We start from the raw sequence: 17,413 nt of genomic DNA on the forward strand, positions 1-17,413 counted from the left end.
TTGTTGTCATAAGCAGGGTTGGTTCTAGGGTGAGTGGAGATCCATGTATGTGACTTTTTATTTTAATAAATCAGAAAGATTGACCTGGTTTAAAATAAACAGAAACAAATTTAAAACATTTTATTTAAAGTTTATCCCTTATATCCTGACACATATGCTGATGTTGTGTCTCTATCTCACTTTATTTTGTCTCTGTCTCTGTTTTATTTTATTTTCCAATCAAGCCTGACTGGCTACACTCGTCCTGGTAGAACAGGGATAAGAAGCAAACATTAAGCAGTGCACTGACATACTCTTACTCTACAAAGATATACCAGTCAAAGGACTTTATCTCTGTGTTTATGTACACTGAAACCCAAGTATAATTATAAACGCAGGGCTCTATACACTTATATTTTTTGGGGGGGTTTACTACTTTTTTTTTTGAAGAAGAAGAAGAAGAAGATGAATTTTGAATAATACATTTTAATTTTCAAATAAATTGATCTAGTAAAATACTACACGCCACGGTCTCCTTTTCTGTGACCGTGTTTCTCAGAAGCTGGAAAAGGTTTGGTTGTGTGTGACTGATGAGATGGATTCAGTCTGGAGCATCCGAGATCAACTCTGAACAGAGATCCAGGGACACACAGGTGATGGGAGCCGGAGTCCAATGCAAATTAATAGTTCTGGAGAGTACCCTCTGGTGCCTATGAAGAGCATTCCAGTTGTTGACCGTGTCATAACCCCCAAGCACATATACACTTAATTAATGGGTTAGTTTACCCCAAAATGAAAATTAGCCTGTGTTTTACTTCCCTTCAAACCATATATGACTTTTCTCGAAAGGTGCTTGAATGAATGCCACCTGTAATGAATCTGTGATTTTGTCAGAATTTATATTTTAAACATAATTATAAAGGCTATATATATATATATATATATATATATATATATATATATATATATATATATATATATATATATATATATATATATATATAAATATATAAATTACATCCCCCCCCCCCCCCCCCATTTTTCATGAGCTGAACACAAAGATCTAAGAAATTTTCTATGTACACACACACACACACAAAACGGTCAGTATCTGGTGTGATTACTATATTACACAGTGTAATATATCTCCTTCACATAGAGTTGATCAGGTTGTTGATTGTGGCCTTTGGGATGTTGGTCCACTTCTCTTCAATGGCCGTGTGAAGTTGCTGGATATTGTCAGGAACTGGAACAAACTGTCGTATATGCCGATCCAGAGCATCCCAAACATGCTCACTGGGTGACATGTCCGGAAGTATGTTGGCCGTGCAGGAACTGGGATGTTTTCAGCTTCCAGGAATTGTGTACAGATCCGTGCAGCAAGGGGCTGTGCATTAACAAGCTGCAACATGAAGTGATGGTCTTGGATGAATGGTTAGAGAGTTTGACTCCTGACCCTAAGGTTGTGGGTTTGCATCTCGGACCGACAATACCAGGACTGAGGTGCCCTTGAGCAAGGCACTGAACCCCCAACTGCTCCCTGGGCGCCGCAGCATAAATGATGCCCACTGCTCCAGGTGTGTGTTTGTGTATGTGTGTGTGTGAGTGACTGCACTTTGGATGGGTTAAATGCACGAGTACGAATTCGGAGAATAGGTCACCATACTTGGCTAAATGTCACGTCACCTCACTTCATCACCAAACCGCTCTCCCACATGATGCCATACATGCTGTCAGATATCTGCCCTGTACAGTGAAAACCGAGGTTCATCCATGATGATAACACCTCTCCAAAGTGCATGACCCTGTCGAATGTGAGCATTTGTCCCCTCAAGTCGGTTACAACGACGAACTGCACTCAGGGCAAGACCCAATGAGGACGACGAGCATACAGATGAGCTTCCCTGAGATCGTTTCTAAAAGAAATTCTTTTGAGTTCTAAGAACATGGTGGAAAAGTTCATTTGAGTAATTCAATTAAATTGAATGCACACAGACTGAAGTAGTTTAAGTCTTTGGTTATTTTATTTGTGATGATTTTGACTCACATTTAACAAAAAAAACACCAATTCACCATCTCAACAAATTAGAATATGGTGACATGCAAATCAGCTAATCAGCTCAAAACACCTGCAAAGGTTTCCTGAGCCTTCAAAAAGGTCTCTCAGTTTGGTTTACTAGACTACACAGTCATGGGGAAGACTGCTGATCTGACAAGACAGTCATTGACAGCCTTCACAAGGAGGGTAAGCTACAAACATTCATTGCCAAAGATGCTTATGAATAAACACATGTAAACACCAGCTGTACTTTGTAGTTTAATGTATTTATGATTTTTACCTGTGGCTTTTAGTTTTCAGATCGTGTTCATTCTGCTTGCAGTTCAAGTACTGTTTATTAAGTCTTTAAAAGCAATGATTAATAACATTCTGATATTGTCATCACTTACAGTACCTGTGAGTGAATATAATCTGCGATCACTAGATTCAGAGTGTCATAAATATTCTCTTTGAAGAGTCTTTCACTTGTTCATCTGTTTAGTTTCACTTTTGCTAAAGTCTTTCACTCACGTGCAGCTCCACCCATAAACACATATGGAACACACACACACACAAACACACATTTGTTTTTTGTGTAAAGTGTGTTCATCCCATAGGCGTAATGGTTTTTATAATGTAGAAACTGTATATTCTATCTCCCTTCACCAACCCTACACCTAACCCTAACCCTCACAGGAAACTTTGTGCATTTTTACTTTCTCAAAAAAACTCATTCTGGATGATTTATAAGCGTTTTGAAAAATGGGGACATGGGTTATGTCCTCATAAGTCACCCTCTCCTTGTAATACCTGTGTCATACCCATGTCATTATACAGAGTTGTGTCCTGATATGTCACAAAAACAAGAGCGCACACACACACACACTATTGTACTCATGCTATTCTATATGTTTGAGAAACTGGCTGAATTTGCATTCATTTTTGAGATTATGGGCATTGAACAATTAATAAGAATTCCTATAATTATTTTGTCATTGTCAGGTTATTAATGGTGGATTAGGATGCTCTGATGCTTACAGTCACCGGACTGGTCAACACAGTTCAACTTCAGGCTATGAACACCAGTCATCATCCTACTGTATGTAATGGGAAACAAACTTTGTATATTGATGTTTACTTAAAAATACACTTAAAATATGTTTTGTTTTTAGTGATCCTTAAATATGGCTGGTTTCTGCATGAACCTCACCTTCACTTTTAGTTCAATCAAAACACTAGGTGAATTCAGTTCATCACAAATAGAGAAACTATATCCATTGAATGTTTTTACTGTTTCAGCTTCTAAAGGACACTGTGGTATAGCAAAAGAGTTTACAGTGAATATCATGTTCCAGAAACTGCTGTCACAAGAGTTGAAGAACTGAAGAGCTTGAGAAAATAAACCATAATAGTAAACAGCAAGTTTTCATTCTTTTAGGAGAAGCTCATGGCAATGATGGACTGCCATCTGCTCACTCCGGTGCACTGATTCACTGACATTGTGCTCAAACCATGGTACAAAACAAAGTAAATATCGTTGGTTATCTAATAAGGTGAAGATGCTGGATGTGGAGGTCCTGGGCTGGTGTGGTTACACGTGGTCTGTGGTTGTGAGGCTGGTTGGATGTACTGCCAAACTCTCTGAAACACTTTTGGAGACTTTGCTTATGGTAGAAAAATGAACATTCAATTCACGGCCAACAGCTCTGGTGGATTCCTGCAGTCAGCATGCCAATTGCATGCTTCCTCAAAACTTGCGACATCTGTGGCATTGTGCTGAGTGATAAAACTGCACATTTTAGAGCAGCCTTTTATTGTTGCCAGCCTAAGTCACACCTGTGCAATAATCATGCTGTCTAATCAGATCTTGATATGCCACACCTGTGAGGTGGATGGATTATCTCGGCAAAGGAGAAGTGCTCACGAACACTGATTTAGACAGATTTCTGAGCAATATTTGAGAGAAATAGGCCTTTTGTGTACATAGAAAAAGTATTAGATCTTTGAGTTCAGCTCATGAAAAATGTTGGCAAGAGCATTATGAAAAATTACAGGAAACAAAATTTGTATAGATTAGAAATATAATAGACGTAAAGTTAGCTCTTGCTGGTAGATGCTTTATTTCAAAATCTCACCACAGACCAACGGTATCTCAAAGGTGTTTAGGAGCCAAAACAAACTGCCCCGGAAAGTTGTTTCAGACTGCCTCAACAAACTCAAAACAAACTTTGTTTCGGTAAGATTTTGTTCGAAATAAGGTCATATTGGTTCCTCCTCACTAGAGTGTTTAGAGATGTAGGGTTAGGGTTAGGTTAGATTAACTTGACATGTATTTGCAAAGTTACTTATGGTCAGTAGAATGTCTGTTGGGAGACCAACACAATAATGAGTTAGCAGATGTTGAGCAGACAGGCTACAAAAACTTTAATGAGAGTTAGTCGACCAGGTTCAAAAGGGGCCACCAAAATAAAGTTTTACCGAAACTTTTAAGGATTTTAAATAGAGGAACTGATAATATTGCTTCATGACATTAGATATTGACCTAATTATATATTTTTTCTTTTGTCATTTCCTTCCTTTTTCTGAGAGTCAATATCAGATGGGATCACTAGTTTCAGTGTGTATGAATAAAGAAGTTGTTGATTGAAGAATCTTCCAGCTCATCTGTTTTTAGTTTCACCTTCACTGAAGTCTTTCACTCACCTGCTGTCAGGTATTGGTAAGGGAGGAACTCAGGTGCAGACAGGGATTCTCAAACAAAGGGTTTATTACAAAAAGGGGAAACAAAAACCCACGAGGGGGAAAACACGGAGTAAGGTAAAGACTAAATAACTAAAACAGGACTGGACTGACAAGATAAACAAGGACTCTAAATACTAACTATAAATAAACACTCACGGTAATACAAACACTTCTTAAGGAACAATCACAGAGTGGAACAATCACAGGTACAATCACAATGACCCGACGCAAGACAGAGCACACTAGGAGATCTAAATAGGGGTACTAATCAAGACACGACAGGTGTTACAGATAGGACAATCAAGACACGACTAGGTTAACAAGGGGGGCGGGGCAAGGGAACGAGACAACACAAGCACATGGCCCAAAGACAAGGCCATGCGCTTGTACACAAAACAAGGGTCTGTCATGATCCTGCCTCAAGACTAGGAAAAATCAAGGACACGAGGGCAGGATCATGACAGAACCCCTCCCTTAAGGAGCGGCTTCCAGACGCTCCTCAAGGGAACATCAAACACGGGACATGACTGACATGACAGACTGGGACACAGACACAAACCAACAAGACATGACTAATAATAACAAAGGCAAACATGAAAACACAATGGCAGGGTTAGGGTGACATAACAAAAAAAACAAACAGGGAAGGGGAGGGGGCGGGACCACAAAGTTCATGGGGGGCAGACCAGGGTGAGTGGGTGGGGCAGGAGTTTTAGGAGGACAGGACAAAGGCTGACGACGGGGGGTACGGGCAGGTCTGGGTGGTGAGGGGCGGGGAGGGGTCTCGGGACAACTGACAGGGGACATGATAGGAGCAGACAAGGGACGCGGGGCAACACTTACGGGACACGGGACGACGACATCTACTGGACACGGGGCGGCGACATCGGCTGGACACGGGGCGGCGACATCGGCTGGACACGGGGCGGCGACATCGGCTGGACACGGGGCGGCGACATCGGCTGGACACGGGGCGGCGACATCGGCTGGACACGGGGGGGCGACATCGGCTGGACACGGGGGGGCGACATCGGCTGGACACGGGGGGGCGACAACGGCTGGACACGGGGAGACAACGGCTGGACACGGGGAGACAACGGCTGGACACGGGGAGACAACGGCTGGACACGGGGAGACAACGGCTGGACACGGGGAGACAACGGCTGGACACTTAGGACTTCTGGGGACAGGGTCAGGGGACAAAACAGGACTGACGGGGACTTCTAAAATTTGGACAAGACGGGACAAATAATCAGAAAAGGCTTTAGCAGCCAGGACAACTGGCATCTCCTTACGAGATGAGATACACTGAACTAAAGTCTTTGCTGCAGAGTCGGCCGCGGCACTCTCCTGCGCTCTCACGACTGCCGACTTGCATACGGCTCTCTGTTTTGCCGGCTCGGGCACGCCCACCGCTGCTGGCTCGGGCACGCCCACCGCTGCTGGCTCGGGCACGCCCACCGCTGCTGGCTCGGGCACGCTCACCGCTGCTGGCTCGGGCACGCTCACCGCTGCTGGCTCGGGCACGCCAGCTCTCGACGCTGCTGGCACGGGCACGCCAGCTCTCGACGCTGCTGGCACGGGCACGCCAGCTCTCGACGCTGCTGGCACGGGCACGCCAGCTCTCGACGCTGCTGGCACGGGCACGCCAGCTCTCGACGCTGCTGGCACGGGCACGCCAGCTCTCGACGCTGCTGGCACGGGCACGCCAGCTCTCGACGCTGCTGGCACGGGCATCCAGCACTGCCTCCTGTCCGCTGAGTTCCATTCTGGTCGGTTCATTCTGTCAGGTATTGGTAAGGGAGGAACTCAGGTGCAGACAGGGATTCTCAAACAAAGGGTTTATTACAAAAAGGGGAAACAAAAACCCACGAGGGGGAAAACACGGAGCAAGGTAAAGACTAAATAACTAAAACAGGACTGGACTGACAAGATAAACAAGGACTCTAAATACTAACTATAAATAAACACTCACGGTAATACAAACACTTCTTAAGGAACAATCACAGAGTGGAACAATCACAATCACAGGTACAATCACAATGACAATGAACCGACGCAAGACAGAGCACACTAGGAGATCTAAATAGGGGTACTAATCAAGACACGACAGGTGTTACAGATAGGACAATCAAGACACGACTAGGTTAACAAGGGGGGCGGGGCAAGGGAACGAGACAACACAAGCACATGGCCCAAAGACAAGGCCATGCGCTTGTACACAAAACAAGGGTCTGTCATGATCCTGCCTCAAGACTAGGAAAAATCAAGGACACGAGGGCAGGATCATGACACCTGCAGCTATTTGTTTTGGTAGTTTGCAAATTTGCAAATGTAGCTAGATATAGCAAATACCTAAATCATACTACATATAACTAAATGTTGTCATCTTAAAAAAGTAGTAAGTAAATAAATATAATATTAAAAAATGAATGATGAAAACATAGTAAAAAGTTCCCAAGACAATGCGAATGTGACCTGTAATAGTATTATAATAGACAATAATAGTAATAATGTTAAAAGATTTCTGTTCATTTAAATCAATCTGTTTTCACTGTATGAGTATATGCCACGATCCTGAAGCTCGAAACTGCCAATTTATTTTTTATTTTTATTGCAAGAGTCATTTTGGCAGTTCTTCTGAGGAGAATATGTTGATTCTTGGTTTGTCAAGCTAAGATGGGCTATACGAGTATTGATTTATTTTACTTTCATGAGAGAATGATGTAAATAATTGTGCGACACCTACAGTTTGCTACTTTTATAAGCAGGTAAAAGATTTATTAGTAGGAATGAGTACCGAGAACCGGTATTTTTGTTTTGGACTGGTACGTAATTGGGTCGATACCGGAGTACCGATAAGCGTCAGGACAAACGATACTGTTATTGATACTTGCGTGGTTTCATCTCCATATACTTCATTGTTAACGACGAATTAGAAACTGCTGCTTGTCATTTCCCTTCACTGAAATATGTGGCCGACATTTGCTCGAAGGTGTAGTCAGTCATTACGGCAAGAGTGAAACGATAAAAAGTGTGGGCTCTTGTTACAAAACTAAGCGACACCATTGACAGATGCAATTTATGCTGTAGTGCAGGGGCAGATTGGCGACTTGTGCTTAGAATAATATCTGCAGTGACCTTTTTTCTTTTACAATATTTCCAAAAAAGAACACTTTCAAATGTTTTGTTTAAAAAGAAAATTCATGCAATTGAAAAGTAATATCACTAGGATACAAAGGATTTTGTGAATATAAAAGGCTTGGAGTAAAAAAAGTTTGAGAACAACTGTTTTCATTCAAATTTTTCTTAACACATGTATTAATTTTGGTCAATAGAACTTATTTGATCATGGATCTTAAACACATACACTCATTTATTGTCATTAATATAAACTAATAATAAAAATAATTTTTCATTTTGGAATGTGAATTCCTTTTTTGGTTTTGCTTTACATGTTCTGTTCCTTAACAGCACATGCATATTTAATGTTTTGAGATGTTACATATTTCAGGGAAAGCACTTTGTCTCAATTTACAGGTGAAATTATAAGTGGGTTTGAGTTTTTACCTTTATCATTATGGCCAGGGCCAAAATATGGATAGAGTTTCTCAGTGAAAGTCTGAGCAGTGAAAGAGTAGATATGAGATCTGGAGCCCACATCATAAAAAGAGACCAGACCCTCCTCATAATCCACAAACACTCCCACACTCTCAGGTGTCCTTCTGTTAGAGAAACCGACTGCTGGATTATCACAAGCTATATACTGCCTCCGATTAATCAATACCATAGACCAGAGCCCATCCTCAGGACTCGGACTAATGTCCCCCTTCCTGTTAACAGATTCTCTGGCCACTCCTGCACTCCACCCAGTCTTCCCCTTCACCTGAACCTCATAGTAAAATCTGCCTGAACTGAATCCCTGCTTTGCCAGAACACAATAGTCATCAAATCTCTTTGGGTTTTCTGGGACGTTCTGCGTATTGTCTCCATGACTGACTTGTTTCCCATCATCAGACAGGATTAGACATGGATTCGCTGTATCAGGATCCAGAGTCACATCCACTAGATGAGAGATCAGACATTATCAATCAACTTCAGATCAAACATTTTCATATGTTTATAAAGCAGATTATAAATGATTTAAAGTGTATTGGAGAAAATCAGATACACTGTACCTGCATACTTCTGAGCCCATCCCAACCCTGTGGACACACATGACAATATAAGTGTGACAAATTGTATAAAGGAATATTTCAGATAAATATGTATTTATTACTGCGCTGCGTAATATCATTGCGCCTGCTGCATTTGATACATTTGAAAGATCTTTTATAATGCCACTCTGTGTGGTCGTCACCAGTCTATTAAAATGCATGACATATTAAAGTGTCTTTAGTGTTTCCATGTCCACGGATATTGACGGGCTATGACGTCATTGGCAGGCGACACAATGACACTATGGACACGGTCCGTGTCACTAGTTAAAATTGCTTATTTATCTGGATTTAAACAGTCTTTGAAACATTTGAGATAATGTACTGTAAGTACACAAGTCAGCAAAATATATAACACTGTTATTGTGCTTTTTGGATATTTAAATACAAAAATATTACACATTGTGCCTTTAAGTCATAACCAACAGTTTTTTCAAGGATACTCCCAAAGACAGGTATTGTGACATACCAAAGACATACCTGATTTACTGAGTTTTTTAGTTAGTGCCGTGTGTGTTTTCTTCAGTTGAGTCAGAGCTCTATGCAGAGGGAGCACATTCACATCAGTATCAATACTGATCTCAGTCTTGTTCTTGGTGTGTGAATGACTGTGGGGGGATGAGAACATCTACAGCAGGAAGAAGAGTGTTTTTAATTGTTAATTAAATGTTTCATTCATTCGTTCAAAAAATTTTTATACAAGAGCTTTCAACTACAGTTAGGGCAAGACACCCAGGTGATTAGGGTATCCAAAGTATGGATACCAGCTTCGGCCCCCTAAAGAACTGTAAATATCATCTGTATTATAAGTTTTCTGAAATATTTAAATATGCAAATGATGCATTGTCTAAATAAATATACACCAAATTGCATAAATACCCAGAATAGAAATCTAAGGAAATTGAATAAAGCTAGCTTCCAAATTATTGTTTTATATTATTTACACATTAGAGATAAAGGACTATTCAAATTAGTTTTTTGTGTTCCATTTTAATTATTCCATAAATATTGTCAACAGGCAGAATATTTTTTTTTCCATGCTTTAGAATAAAATGTCATATAAAATCAGGAATATGGACAAACCATCTGTAAAACCCTTCAGTTTATAGAAACAAAACTAACAAAAGTAATAGACAAAATTAGTACAACTTTAACTACAATTAAAATGAAAACAGTGGTAGATCATTGCGTTAGCAGCTTAAAAGGTTGTGGGTTCACACATACTGGTAAAAAAATAATAATAATAATGTATAGCCTGAATCCACTGTAAATCGCTTTGGATGAAAGTGTCTGCTAAATGCATAAATGTAAATATAAGAAATATAAAAACAAAAGTGAATTTAATATGTTATTAAGCTATAATAGTATCTGAATGATACTAAAATAAAACTGCTCAGTGAGAAAAAAAAATCAGCCTTCAAACATAAAGAAAACAAAATTCTACAGATGCAAACAGATATTGCACTGATACCTTTTTTTGTCCCATTTAGCTACTGGAATTTTATTACTGCTTCTTTCTATTCTGTATTATTTCCAAAAGCATAGAACCTAAAGTTAGAACCCATGTAGCTCATCAGATTTGTCAAAAGATTGACCAATTATATTCTGCATTCTCAGTGATGAGACAGATGATGACAGACCTGAATGAGGTGCAGGTGATCATCAGTGTGTGAGATCTGCTCCAGCTCAGTGTTTCTCTTCTTCAGATCAGTGATTTCCTGCTGCAGCTCTTTAATGAGATCTTCAGCCTGTTTCTCTGCTGCTTTCTGCTGTTCCTCCATCATCTTCAGCAGCTCAGACTGACATCTCTCAATGGAGCGGATCAGATCAGTGAAGAGCTCAACACTGGCTGATTTCTCTTTCTCCATGTTCCTCTGATAAATGAGAATAGTTATCAGGATGTTATGTGTTTACATGTACAATATATTTAAATGGTGCGCTCAAAAATGAAAATGTTCTCATCTTCTATAGACTATGTGTTATGTCAAATGTGTTTTATATATTTAATTCAGAACCTCGAATTCCTCAGACCTGTCATTTGAGGACCTCTGGGAGATTATTTACCGGAGCATCTGAAGCAGCATTGTCAACTAAATATGCCCCAGAGAAGACCTCATCACCTAGACGGTGATCGGGACAAGGCCACAGAAACCAGATGAGTCCTTTGCACAATCTGACTTTGTTGCAGCCTCTGGCCATAGGATAACAGCACATTATTTTGTCATACTATTTAATTCTTTAAAGTGGAAGTGAAGCATTCAGCTAAGTTAACTTTATTTAGTAAAGTGATTTCCACTTTGATTAAAAAATATGTAACAAACATGATTAATGTAAAAATTGTAAAGAAAAAACTATGTTTTTTTATAGCTTTTGGAGCAAGGTCGCTGCCATCTTGCAGTACCACTGCTTGTAACGTTACGGGGTCCGATGGCCAGTGCAGTAATATAAGCATGTCTTGACATTTTGAACACACAAATGTTAACACACAAATAATTTTCACCATAATTTGGATGAATATTCAACATCAAACTGTCAGGACCGTGAAGAAGGAGAACTCAAATGCAGGGGATACGTGCAACAGTTTATTGGGTACAATAAAAAATCCAACGTAAAAAACTACTCTGTAGGCCGTCTGTACAGACACCTGCGGACACAGGCTGTGGAGACCACCTCTGGTGCAATGCCCAACAGGATGTGGAAACGAGACAGAGGATCTCGGGCCAACGGCCAACCGCAAGAACTCCTCGTCTATGCGTCCTGAGCACAGCAGCCAAAAGGTAAGGAAATAGACACACAGCACAAGCACAATGACAACACAAAATCTACTGACAACAAGGGACAGACACAGCAGGGAATATATGGGAGAATAGGAACAAACAACAGGTGAGGGCAATGATTGCCCAGGTCACGAGCTGCAGAAAATGACAGGACACAGACAACAGGGAAGCCGATGAAGTACCCTGAACCGTGACAGTGACGCCTCCTGGCATCCCCGGAGGACTCACCATGACGCAGATGCAATTGGTCAATGAGAGCGCGATCCAGGATGTCACGAGCCAGAATCCAGCATCTCTCCTCCGGACCATAACCCTCCCAGTCTACCAGGTATTGATAACCTCTACCCCTCCGTCTCACATCAAGGAGACGACATACCCTATAAGCCGGAGACCCCTCGATGAGTCTAGGAGGCTGAGGGACAGAGGTCTGGGGCTGAAGGGTGGAGCGAATAACAGGCTTTATCTTGGAGACATGAAACACCGGGTGGATATTCTTAAACTGGGGGGTTAAATTGAGTCGAACCGACAACGGACTGAGCACCTTAGAGATGGCAAACGGTCCAATAAATTTGGGTCCCAGTTTATGTGAGGGGAATTTGAGAGTAATGTCCTTGGAGGACAACCAGACCTTGGGGCTTAGCACGGTGATGTTCCGCTGATGCCTTGTTCCTGTCACCAGTCCGAGTGAGGGCTTCTCTGGCAACCCTCCACGTACGGAGGCATCTCTGAATAAATGAGTGTGCGGATGGAACAACGGCATCAGATTCTTGGGAGGGGAATAAGGGTGGCTAGTAGCCTAAACAGCACTGGAAGGGAGACAAACCCGTAGATGAGACCAGGAGGGAGTTATGAGCATACTCCACCATAGTTAATCTGGAACTCCGAGATGACGGTTCTGCGGACGCCACACAACGCATTACTCTCTCCAGATTCTTGTTAGAACGCTCAGCCTGACCGTTTGTCTGCGGGTGATACCCGGAGGAAAGACTCGCAGTTGCCCCCCAGCTGTCGACAGAACTCTGCCCAAAACTTAGACACAAATTGGGGACCCCGTCAGAAACCACGTTCACCGGGAGGCCATGAATAGGGAAAACGTGATCCAGGACAATAGTCGCTGTCTCCCTCGCTGAGGCAATTGGCAATTTGGGGAGGGGAATAAAAATGTGCAGCCTTAATGATGTTTAATGATGTTTTATTACCACCGACACTGGTGATACCATGGCTTTATAGTGCTGTTAGACTTAAGTTCAGCCTTTGACTTTGTGGACCACTGGATTAATTTATCCTGACTTGAATGTTCGTTTGGCTTATCTGGCACAGTTTTGAAATGGTTTCAATCCTTCCTGTCAAATAGAAGGTGCTTTTTCATCCTCGATGGCTCAGCTTACTTGTGGTGTACCCCAGGGATCAATTTTAGCACCATTCCTATTTTTGCTGTATATGCTACCTTTGGGATCTATTACTAAATTTTCACCTTGATAATAGCTTCAAATTAGACAAACAAATTAATACAATAGTAAGTACCAGTTTTTATAATCTTAGTCTGTTACCCGAAGTCAAACCTCTCCTAACCAGGAAAGGTTTGAAACCGCTATTCACGCTTTTATTTCTACACGATTTGTCTATTGTATGTTGGGTTACCTCTCTCTTCCATCTCTCATCTTCAAATGGTCCAAAATGCTGCTGCCCGCCTACTCACGTGTAGTCACAAACGAGACAATATCACACCAATTTTATGTTAAATGCATTGGCTACCAGTCTGGTAACTGATTTCAAAATTGAATTGTATTGAATTTACCCCAAACCAGCAGTTTCCCGACTTCTACAACCCCTAATAGGTCTTACTGCTCAGCCCTATCGCCGTATATGCTGTAATGCATAGGCAATTGCACTTATTATGGACTTTACATTGCTTTCAAGGTCATCGTCCTCCATTTCAAAACAAGCGTGTGTTCAAAATGTAAAGAAACGCATATATTACTGCACTGGTCAATTGGAGCGAACCAACCCTGTGATGTCACATGCAGTGGTACTGCAAGACGGCAGCGCCCTTGCTCCAAAAGCTATAACAAAACAACCCTTTTTCTTTAAAATGGTTACATTAATCATGTTTGTTATATATTTTTTTTATTTAAGTGAAAGTTGTTTTCCTAAATAATGCAAGCTTGACTGACTGCTTCATTTCCACAAGCTGATTAGACACAATCTAAATTGTAAAAAAAAAAAAATCACTATATAAATAATGGTGACTTGATTTGACTTGATGCCCTGATCTAGGTCTGGCAGGAGATACCCCAGTACATCATCCTCCATCTCATTAGGATAATGTCTAGACATTGTCAGGAGTCCATATGGGCATGTGGGAGCCTGTTACTTCATGGGTGGCTTGCAAATTCATGCAAGCCTGTAAATACTTTGATTTTGATTTTGAATCCAGCCCTCATTGGGTTGATGGTTTTGCATTCCGGTGACAAATGTCACATAATTTTGCTCTCAACAAATTATACAATGTGTATAAGATTTTACACTTGGTTTAAATGTGTGATTTAATGTGTCCCCATCATTTTTTGAGCAATATATTATAATGCATATCAGTTTTACATTTTACTTACATTTTACATTTTACACTTACTTTTCGCAGTTCTACTGAGTGTTGGATCTCTTGTATCTTCTTCATTTTGTTCTGAATCATTTGCTGCACCGTCTTTTTCTTAACCAACTGATTGTACATAAACAGAAGAAGACATTTATGACTGAATTTAGCATTCCATCTTTTGACAATTTTTTTTTATTTGAATATAGAAACCATTTGAAAACCCCATGAATTCAAAATAGTTGTTTTGTATCTTTGAGCATGCTTTCACATTTGGTTCAATTGCTTGGTCCGAACCTGGGTTTGATTGCTAATACTATTTGTCAGGACTGTAATAAAAAGTGTTCAAAATGAATGCGGGAGTCACTCTCTGTGGGCAGACATTTTATATGTATATCAAGTGCTGTCAAACTATTATATATATATATATATATATATTTCAGAAAAATATGTTGTTTATATATTAAATATGTTTATTTATAATATAAATTATATGAATAAAAAATAGACATGTAAATAAATGTACATATTTTAAATATATATACTGCATGTATGTGTATTTAGAACTTCATTTGGACAAATTTAAATGTTGATTTTCTTAGTATTTGGAGGTTTTTTTTTTGCATCCACAGATTCCAGGTTTTCAATAGTTGTAGAGCGTCAGTCATGCTAATCAGGAAAACTAGTGAGTTTACACTTAAATACATATTTTGACCAATTCATACATCATTAATAGCAGTTCACTTCCATGATTTAGTAAGATTGTGTTCAGAAAAAAACCTACAGGAATTCACATGAACCATGCCCCAGACCACCCTTTTTATGTGGACTCTGAGGGACATGTTCTTCAACATGTCAGTGCACAAGAAAGAAGCATTTAATTTGTTCTGTAAAGTGTTATGTTTATAACCTTCTCTCGATTCTCCTCCTCTATAGGAACAATGTTGTGAGTCCTGTGGTCTCCTTCAGTGCAGGACAGACACACACTCGTCTGATCATCTCTGCAGAACAGATCCAGAGGTCTCTCGTGTTTCTGGCATATATAATCCTCCAGATTTTCCACAGCGTTGATCAGTTTGTGTTTCTTTAGACCTGGGACTCTGTGATGAGGCTCCAGATGAGTCTCACAGTAAGAGCTTTGACACATCAGACAGGACTTCACGGCTTTCTGCTTTCTTTCAACACAGATGTCACAAAACACTTCAGATCCTAGATTGAGCTTTTCCTGAAAGTGTTGCACAACACTCTCATCATTGTACTCAGGGATGCCTCTATGGTTTCTGGGCCCTGTGGATATCATATTGACTTGAGCCCTCTGTAGAGATTGCATTCGTGGGAGCGGTGGTTGGTTTCTCCTCTTTAGAGACCGGATACGGGGGAGCGGGACCGGGACCGGGGGTTTGTTTGTCCACTTCGGTAGAGATTGTGTTCGATGGAGTGTGGGTTGGTTTGTCCCCCTCACTAGAGGTTGCATTCTGGGATCAATGAGATCAGGTCTTCTGCTGAATGTTTCTTTACAGAATGGACAGAAGCAGGTCTGTGTGTTTGTCCAGCACTTGTTCAGGCAGGTTCTGCAGAAGTTGTGTCCACATGGAGTGGTGACTGGATCAGTGAACACATCCAGACAGATGAAGCACTGGAGCTCATGACTAAGTGCACCACTGGAGGACGCCATGCTGAAAAGATAAGTAATGACAATATACTGTAAGTATTCAATCTTGTAAACTGGTTTAACTTGTGGGTTAGCTTTGTGTAGCTTCCCTTTTTGAAAAACTGACAGTCAGTTCATGGTTATATTCATGCCCATGTTTAACTGCATACAGTGAATTACAATACTGAAACTGAATATAATGTGTATAAAACGCGGGTTTACAACAACAATATAAAACAAGTTCCCTCCTATATATGAAAGACAACAACTAAAAGGGTTACATTTGATATTTTTTTTTAAATAATAAGCTTACAAAACTTACCTCACCGTACAATAAATACCTCCAAACACCAGGTGTAATGTATTATACTATATTTGTTTTAATTGTAGTTTATTGGTCCATTCGGTCTTAAGTTCATGTACTTTGTTTCTTAAATCTTTAGGTTTCGTCTTTAAAGCACACATAAAACTTTATAGTCAATACTAATATACTGATTCTACTTCAGTTCAAAACTTGGATCACTTACCTATTGATGAATATCAGATGCGATCAGTAGTTTCAGTGTTTGGGGTTGATGTTTTTAAAAAAACTTCCAGCTCCTCTGTTTAACTTAGCTTCACTTTCATTTAATTATTTGACTAACCTTCAGTGATGTCATACAACAGCTCCGCCCATAATCATGGTTTCTAATTTTTCCCTGCTGAGTGAGTAAATACATTTAATGACCTTTATCGCATTTACACACACACAAACTTGGTTTTCATACAAATCCACCCTAGGTTTTAAAATGTTTTCAGTTTCCCGAACAACTACTGACATAACATGGTATCAGTAACTTAGTATGAGTAACTTAGATCATAAACTTATCCAGGTCAGAGTACAGAGCACTTCCATCGAGTGACTGCCTGCACGCACATGCATTCTGATGGCCCTTGCACAAACGTCTCACACAATAGAGCTGCATGTTTAGAAAGCCATGTAAAATTAAGGTGGGTTCAGTTAAAAAAAAAAAAAAAAAAAACATTTCTTGAGACTTTATGGTGGGTTTTCCCCATCCTACTTCATCTCATGTTTAAATGAAAAATGTACTCTGTGTTATTTGCTTTCACCCCTTTGAATTAAACTATGTCAAGTCAAGTCAAGTCAAGTCTGCTTTATTGTCAATTTCCACATGTACAGTACATACATACAGAGAGTAGAAATTGCGTTACACTCAGACCCCGGTGCATACAGATACCATTAACATTAAAGCCTAAAAATCTAGATCAAATATAAAATGTAGATACAACTATACAATAAGGGAATGTAAAAATTATTACATATTATAAAATTAAAAATAAAGCAGTGCAAGGCAAATGACAGATAGAGTGCAAATCAATGAAGTGAACAACAGTGCAGATAAAATATTTTTAGTG

The 17,413-nt window shown here is 40.2% G+C and overlaps 1 protein-coding gene across 1 annotated transcript; it reads right to left on the bottom strand.

The window, feature by feature from the left end:
- Window positions 1–7,348: 7,348 nt before the first annotated feature.
- LOC128011796 (E3 ubiquitin-protein ligase TRIM39-like) lies at window positions 7,349–16,810 on the bottom strand. Its single transcript, XM_052594518.1, has 7 exons — window positions 16,525–16,810; window positions 15,257–16,022; window positions 14,386–14,472; window positions 10,617–10,850; window positions 9,457–9,604; window positions 8,938–8,964; window positions 7,349–8,824 (listed from the first exon to the last, which is right to left on the bottom strand). Exons 2-7 carry the CDS (start codon window positions 16,019–16,021, stop codon window positions 8,289–8,291), a joined length of 1,797 nt encoding a protein of 598 aa, XP_052450478.1. The 5' UTR covers window position 16,022; window positions 16,525–16,810; the 3' UTR covers window positions 7,349–8,288.
- Between the last annotated feature and the right edge of the window lie 603 nt (window positions 16,811–17,413).

The sequence above is a fragment of the Carassius gibelio genome, chromosome B23, assembly GCF_023724105.1.
Source record: "Carassius gibelio isolate Cgi1373 ecotype wild population from Czech Republic chromosome B23, carGib1.2-hapl.c, whole genome shotgun sequence".
Lineage (NCBI taxonomy): Eukaryota > Metazoa > Chordata > Actinopteri > Cypriniformes > Cyprinidae > Carassius > Carassius gibelio.

Bases quoted from the DNA above. Each gene is read 5' to 3' on its own strand.
- LOC128011796 (XM_052594518.1), bottom strand. From the start codon at position 16,021: ATGGCGTCCTCCAGTGGTGCACTTAGTCATGAGCTCCAGTGCTTCATC. The intron at 8,965-9,456 runs GTATGTCTTTGG...GTGTGTCCACAG, and splicing joins TAAAAAACTCAGTAAATCAG to GGTTGGGATGGGCTCAGAAG. The intron at 8,825-8,937 runs GTACAGTGTATC...TCTCTCATCTAG, and splicing joins ATGGGCTCAGAAGTATGCAG to TGGATGTGACTCTGGATCCT.